The sequence below is a fragment of the Tetrao urogallus genome, assembly GCF_951394365.1.
Source record: "Tetrao urogallus genome assembly, chromosome: 17".
Taxonomy (NCBI): Eukaryota; Metazoa; Chordata; class Aves; order Galliformes; family Phasianidae; genus Tetrao; species Tetrao urogallus.
In genome coordinates this window covers 6,463,174-6,471,020 of record NC_136830.1, presented here as the reverse complement: position 1 = coordinate 6,471,020, position 7,847 = coordinate 6,463,174, and the positions used below count along the sequence as shown (strand labels likewise).

Below are 7,847 nucleotides of genomic sequence, written 5' to 3'. Positions count from 1 at the left end.
GCAAATGGTCAGCAATCAGCTGAGCTGGTAAAATGTGAAATGCCTTTATGGAAGCCATGTTGTGTCCTTATGCTAGCAAGGAGAGAACGCCAGTCACAATCACATGTAAATACTGTTCTGGACTACTGCATTCATTAAGATCAGTGTAGGATGGAACAAATCCACTTTCCTCTGTTTTTTAAGAGCAAAGAGTTATACTACGTTCTGGTAAAATGGCGTTATGTGATTCCTCATATTGAGGGTAATGAGGGGGAAACATTTCCTGTACAGGTTGGATGCCACACCGTTTTCTGAATACTTTACAGATATTTCTCTTTCATTAAAGAATGAGATGCCATGTGAAGGCCTAGCCATAACCTGGTTGAGATCCACTGGTCAGAAGCTCAGATTGTGATTGCAGTCATTCTCTCTGACGACAGACCCGTTTTACACCGAAACATGTTCACACCTTGATCTCCTTCCATTAAGAGTTAGATGGCAAATGCTAGTAACTTCACCACAATGGCCTATTTTAGTATTGGGAGAGTTTCTATACATTTCTGTGTATATGTATATACACAATATACATATATATGTATTCAGTTAATGTTCTGTTCAAGTTGACCCGTTTTTTATATTGTGTATTTGTAAAAGACATTCAGATTATTTTTAAGTGTCATGAGATAATACTTAGACCTGGTATTTTTTCCCCATGAAAGCTGTACATGCTCTTGCTGAGGACCATTTTTTTGTTAGTTGTTTTTTTGCTAGCTAGTTCATCTATCTTTTGCAGGTGGTTTCTGTATGGTTTTGTACAAATGTGAAGTGCACGCTGAAGTTTCACAGTTTATTAAACTCAAGTTCTCAAAGGTTTTCTATAAATACTGTTGCTTTTGTTGAAATGTGGGTGTTGGAATTGCACTTATCCTATGGCAGCTAGTTAATACTGATGTACCTCACCTCTCAGGTGCGCTGAGATACAGTGTCACTTGCATACCTTTAAGTAGTTCATTCCATTTAGTATGAGTATCTTGAAACCACTTCAGTAATCACCTCAGACTTGAAAATAACCTGGTACATGGTCTTGGATAGAAATATTACTGCTTATCTAAAAATGCTGCTAACTGGAAGTCAGCACGTGGGGGGTTTGAATGTGAGGGGGAGAGCAGCACCGAGTTCACTTGTACAACATAAGCACTGCTGCAAATAAACACTATTTTCAGTGCTTACTTTCTGTGCTTCTTTGACTTGGCTTTACTTGGTTTGCTTTGTAGGTTTTTGCTGTGTAAAACAGTTGTGTGGGTAACAGAGCAAGGGCCTGAATCCTCCTGTGGAGCTTGTTTGTAGTACAGTGTGCATTTGCTTCTGTGCTACGAGCTTGGGCTGACCACTCAGTATGAAGCAGCAACATGAGATCTCAATCTGCTTTGTGGCATATAATAACAATCTAATATGGAGCTTTAATGTGGGGGCTGGTATTTCCAGATGCTTACCTCACCCTGATGTCAGGCAGGCACAAAGCAGGAGCAATTAATGGAGTTTCCTTGGATTGCTAACGTTGGACTTGCTGTAAAACTTGCTACTCCAGGAACTGAGCTGTGAGCAGTTCTGATTTTACTGCAGACTTAATATTAAAATACTTTATTAATCTGTTATTAAAATGAACGTCTTTTTTTTTTCCAGAGCTCTAAAGTGCAGAATACTTTTATACTCACATTGCACTACAAAAATAAGCATGCTTTGTAAAAATAGAACACTTGTTCACATTCCCTGTCAGCAATAATACACGAGGAGAGGCTGGTGCTACAGTGTACAGGTAATTCCTGGTCTTGGTTTGTTGTCTATTTGCTGTATAAAACGTATCCTAATTACCTTGCAGGTAAGAGAGCTAAAGGGGAGAGAAATAGACCTGGGACAGTACAGGAATTCATTCCTTCCATGTCTTCTGAGCTTGAAGGTGTTGGGATCGATGATACCTGGAATTATGCACTTGTACAGCTGGCAGGTGGGGTGTAGGGAGCAACTCCTTTCAATGTTTAACTGCAACTGCTTTTACCTTAAAAGCACTTTGACTTGGGCGGCAGCTTCTAGGTGCTGTGCAAACTGAGACTGCAGTAGGGAGAGGCCTTAGGTGGTTCTTTATGCATTTATCACAGGAATAACAGGATTTGGTAGTTAATAGACCTATCATGAAAAGCTCTCTTGTGTAGATGAAGGAAACTTAAGTTTTTGGCAAACTCACTATATGAATTCTTACCAAAACAGCCCAGCAGATAAAGGCAGTCTTGTGGCTATGTGGAATGACCTTTTCTGCCTGCAGCTTACAGAAACAAGCTCTTTTCAAGCCTGAACAGAAACCTGCAGACAGCTGCAGTTTCCCAGGGGACCTGCCTTCTGGGGAGGCAATGTGAAGCAGGGTCTCAGCACAAAATTGTCCTGGTGAAGACGTACCAAGAGCACCTTGCTGTTCCGTGAAACAAGTCAGAGAGCATTTCTTGTCTTGTTCCAGTCACATGGGCTGTAATCAGAAACCAAACATTTCCCATTTGTTCCACATACATTACCCTAGGAAAGGCAACTGAAAGTAAATATGCAAAGTGCTACTGAAAGCAGAAACAGAAGGGGAGAAATGCGACTGCCACCCTGCAGCTAGCCTTCTTCCTCATCTTTTCTGGCTGAATGTGTCATAGTGAAGGAGAAAGCCAGCCTAATGCAGCTGGGAGCATGCTGTTACTGCAAAGGCTTTGGGTTCTGAACAAGAACAAAGGGGGTAGTATGAGAGCAACAACTCTTTTAAGGCTTTGTCCCACCTAGCAGCTCCATGACAAGGTAGGACAAGGCTGCTGACTTAGTGTAGGGCTGTGATGGAAGCAGCTTCTGAATGCTTAATTTTATGGAAAAATGAAATGATTTCCACTTCAGTTTGTTCAGCCCCTCTGATGTTTTTCCCCGCCTCTTACTGTAGCACAGGCGAGTTACAGCACACAGTCAACATCAACAATTTAGCTTGGCATAATATATGTAAATAAATTATATTAATTTAACCAAATGTAATAGGCTTTAAATAAATGAAATGCTAAAGAGTGACACCTCCTGCTGTCAAGTCTCTTCCCAGCAGAAATTCTGAGCAGCATGGCTTCCTGTTCACCCATGTATTCCCTGTCTTCTCAACACCCACAACCTTCAGGTCTTGACAGGGATGGTTTGTTTGCATCCAGCACTGCTGCCATCAGCTTCAGGTAAGCCCACAGAGTACTCTGTGGTGGCAATGAGCAACATGTCCAGCGTTGTCTCAGTGCACTTAGCTATAAAGCGTATGAAAGGCCTCACATCGCCCTCGTTGGCCACTTCTAAGACATGATAATACTCTGCCCGTTGCTCCTTGCGGATGGTGATGGGTGGGTAGCCTGCCTGCATCAGGATGAGGTTCATTAGCAAACGTGACGTCCTCCCGTTGCCATCTGTAAAAGGATGGACGTAAACCAATTTGTAGTGGGCCAACGCAGCAAATTCCACAGGGTGCAAACTCATGGCATCTTCAGAGTTAATCCACTGCACAAACTCCTGCATCTGTTTGCCAACGTCCTGGGGGTGTGGGGGTATGTGATGCCCCACAAACACCTGCGTAGTCCTGAACCGCCCCGCCTCCACGGGGTCAGCGTAGCCCAGCACTCTCCGGTGTATCTCCAGGATGTCAGTGATGGTAACGGAGCCTATTCGTGAGACCAGAGTGGTATTGACATATTTCAAAGCTGCGTGCATGCCAATCACCTCATTCTGCTCCACTAAACTTTTTCCAGGAACAGCATATCTGGTCTCGATGATGTGTCGTATTTCTGACAGCGTCAGAGTGTTCCCTTCAATAGCAACCGTGTGGTAGATGTGGTGATAGTAGGACTCCTCCATCACTCGGCGCAGGGCAGAATTGCCTTTGGGGATCGCCATCACTTTTTTAACCTTGCTGTCAATAATGCTAAAATACCTCTGATCAATTTCTTCAACTAAAGGCAACGTCCGGTCCCGATTGATCAAAGCCTTTTCGTTGCAGGGAGAGAGGGTTAGTGCTTTGGAGTACAAATAGTCTGCTTGAAGAATGTCTTTTTCCTCTTCAGAAAAAATGCCAAATTCATTCAGGGCATCCACGTAATCAGGGTCCATTTTGAGGGCGTATACAAAGAGTTTGTGCGCTTTTTCTCGCTTTCCTTGGCGCTTCATTTCAAGGGCTTGGTTCAGAGCTGCTTTGGCTTCTAACTTCACTTCTGAAATGCAACAGTAAGAGCAGTTTGATCACAGGGTTCTACCGACAGCTTCTGGAGACTTATCACCGTTCTCTGATATGAAATTAAATAAAACTTTTCCGTAAGACCTGCAGCAGAGAACTTGTACTCCTGCCACAAGCCCAAGGGCTTTAGGCCATGCTCACAGGCAGAGCATTCAGCAGCAGAGCTGCTCCTGATAGGAACCAGGGCCAGGCAGGGCCTGCGAATAGCAAGGCACAGGTGCAGGATTCTGATGCTAGCAAAGCTTGCTTTGGCTACCAGGCTGCTGTGTATGGGAGGACGCAGAGTTGTGAGTACATTCTGTTGGCTGTAATGCCAGTTCCCTTGCTGAGAGCAGCCTCCACAGCTGCTAATAGCACAGGTTTTTCATCTTCCCAGCAATAACAGCTGTAATGTGAATGATACCATGCAGGAACCATAATGATTCCTCTGAATATTTTCCAATTGAATGTCCTATCCACTAAAGCCAGTGACCGTAGCCTGTTATTGCTGGTGTTCCGTTTACCTCATCACATCTCACCACTGCACAAAGCACCTGGATAAGCTGAGATGACACAGCACTACAGAAACACCTGCACAGTACCCAGCCATGGAATGCAGCCTGGCTGCTGCCTGGCAATGGCAAGAGTGACCTCTTGGTAATTTCCAGCTCAGAGTGGGGTAGTGAGAGTTCACTACCATTGGAGATACAAGGAGATGCTCAGGCAGGGGATGCGGATCCCCCAGACACAGGGGGGTTGGAATCACAGCATCAACTCAGGATCTCTCAGATCACACAGTCCAACAGTCGCACAGCGGTGGGGCACACACTCACCTGGGGAGGCCTTGCCCTTCAGCACCAGCAGCTCCAGCCCCTGCGAGGTGACACTCAGCCCGGTACTTTGCCCCGTGTACCTGGTGACGCCCGTATAGCCGGTGCCCAGCTTACTCCTCAGAAAGGAGAGCCCCCTGAGCACCGCATGGCACTTCTCCTCCACGGCAGGCAGCGGCAGCAGCAGCAGCAGGAGGGAGCCCAGCAGCAGCACGAGCACGGCTGCCCACCTGACTCGGACCCACAGGGCTACCCATTTCAGCTCGGGCTCTGCCGCCATAGATATGAGATTCATCCTGCTTCCAGCGGGGACACGAGGGACATCTCCTTTCGTACCGCCTCTGCCTGCAAACAGGAACAGCTGAAGCCAGAACCCACAGCGCAGTCACCCTCCTTCCTCCTCATCTCCCCCAGACCTTTGGCCTCCCCTCAGGCCCATCTCCCATTAGTCCCAGTCCTCAGCCTCCCCTCAGGCTTCACCCCCACGAAGCCTTAGCCTCTCCCGGCCCCGTTTCCCCGCAGCCCCGGGCCCTACTTTCCCCTCAGGCCCCATTCCCCCTCCCGCAGCCCCATGCCCACCTTGGCCGCCTCCCTCAGCCTCCTGTTGCCGGCTCCATCCAGGTTGCCCCGTCTCCTCGCGTCCACGCCCTCCGCGCTCTGCCATTGGATGAGCCGCGCGGCTTCTCGCTTCTCATTGGTGCACACGGCCTTTCCTTCTCCAACGCGTTCCGCCCACTTCCTGTGCACCGCTTCCGGTGGCGTCTTCCGGGTAGTGCCACGCCTACAGGACGGGAGAGGTTCGTGGAGGGTGACGATTGGATAGAGATCATGTCAATCTTAAGAGATCTGCCCAATGAAAAGCGGGCAATGGACAGGGGTGCGGGACACCTGCTATTTAAGAACTGCGTGGCCCGCTCTAGTGTTGCTAGGCAACGGCTGCAGACTGGCCGGGTTCACCGCCTTCTTCAGGCCTTGGTCTGCGGCAGTGCTTGCTTTCCTCGGACTCTGGGTGCCCTCCGAAGCTCCTCGTGCTTTGGGGAGGATGCCGGGGCTGTGGGGCTGGGCAATGCCGGCTGCCTGCGTGCTGCAGCCTACCCTGGGGCAGGGCAGTGCGGGAGGACAAGCAGCTCAGAGCAGGAGCTGCTGCTGTGCTGTATGCAGCTTGCTACAGGCAGCCTGCCTTTCCTTGCTTCCAGAAGGGCAGAATCTGCCCTTTTTGTGCTCTTTGAAGCTCTCGTTGTTTTTTACCAGGACTGACAGAAGCAGCTTGGTGATTTTATTTCAGCCAGCATTCCTGCAAAGAGACCAACAGCAGCTCGGCTCTGAGACCCTCAGCAGCAAATGGAGCCCGGGGCAATTCCTGCAGCACAACTGCCGTGTCCTCCGACTGCTGCAGCCTGTTAGTGCTGGAGGATAAATGGGGGGGGATAATTAATATCTGAGGGCTGAGCAAATACAGCAGCCCTTCAGGAGAAAGGTGTGACAGAAATGTGTGTTTTCTTCAGTGCCAGGGCACTGGAGCCTAATTACAGAATTAATTACAGAGCGATGATGTATTTTCCTTTTGAAATGGTTGTGAAATGCATTTAAAAACTGGTGACCAGTTAAACTTAATGCTATAGAAGAGAGTGATGCTGCTAGCCAGAAATGCCTGGCGTCTCATCCAGGCTGTGACACCTCTCAGCAGCCTTAGAGCTGTTGGGTTGCTGTGTACACAGTGCATTGCAATTATCTATGATTATTTCAGAGATAGTAAAGGGGCATCCCAAAGAAGACTGTAGGAAAGGGCAAGGGCACAGAGAGGATGAAGCCATAGCCCTGGAGCAAAGGTTTGGCCACTGGAACATCCTCAGAGCTCTCGATATGGTTGAGCACAGCCCTATCAGGAGCTGGAGGGCTCTGATGGGGGTGCCTCAAGAACCTCCAGGAGGAATTGGCACTCCAGGAGGTGCCGTTGGTTTTGTGCCCATTGCAGGTGGATGCTGGGAGCACTGCCATGGTGTGATGGGAAATGCCACCCGAGATAGTTTTTATAATAAAACTTGAGGCTGAATGGGGTGAATGCGGGAGTGGTGGGATCCCCGTAGCCGGTAGGTGGCACTGACTCATTTCGCTGCTCAACAGAAGCCTCCCAGCGTTGCGGCTTTGCTCCTGAACCCTGACACCTGCAGCGTTTAGAGGCAGCTATCATTAAAATCCGTGTTCTAAGACTGAGCGCGGCTCTTGCCTCCTTTCGGCACTGTGTGTCCCAGGATAAAATTGCCACGAAGGAGGTGTGGGGTGATCTGCTCCTGATGCTGCCAGTGCAGATCTCTCCTATTTCTGGAGCCTGCACAGTTAGCTGTAAGGCTGATCCTTGCAGCAATCCGGCATCCTCCCAGTTTCCATCGGGCAGTTTGCATGGCTTCCTGTTGTGCTTTTTTTTCTTCTTTTGCTGGGGAAGGGGCATTGTCTGAGAGCCGTGGTGCTGGGAGGGAATTCCTGGCTGTGGAGGCAGAGCTGCATATTGGAGTGTGGGATTTTAATCAATGAACAGATGGGCAAGTAAGAGATGAAATGCTTGGTGGTAAAGCTGTCAAACCCGGGTCAAAGCAAGGTTGTTGTGAAAAACGGTTCTGACATTCTCAGCTGCTCTGCTCTCGTGGCAGAGAGAAACCACATCCTAGCTCGAGTGCTAGCGAGCAGCGCAGAGACCAAAGGGCTTTTAATTAAAGAGAAGATAGAAGGGTGAGCAGAAAGCTAAAGCGAGAATACTTCTAGCTGCAAGCTAAAGACAC

At 48.4% G+C, this 7,847-nt stretch overlaps 1 protein-coding gene across 1 annotated transcript; it reads right to left on the bottom strand.

Moving 5' to 3' along the window:
• Positions 1-3,162: 3,162 nt before the first annotated feature.
• FICD (FIC domain protein adenylyltransferase) lies at positions 3,163-5,734 on the bottom strand (the record flags this gene model as incomplete). Its single annotated transcript, XM_079544053.1, has 3 exons — positions 3,163-4,238; positions 5,074-5,415; positions 5,650-5,734. 3 exons carry the CDS (start codon positions 5,732-5,734, stop codon positions 3,163-3,165), a joined length of 1,503 nt encoding a protein of 500 aa, XP_079400179.1.
• Between the last annotated feature and the right edge of the window lie 2,113 nt (positions 5,735-7,847).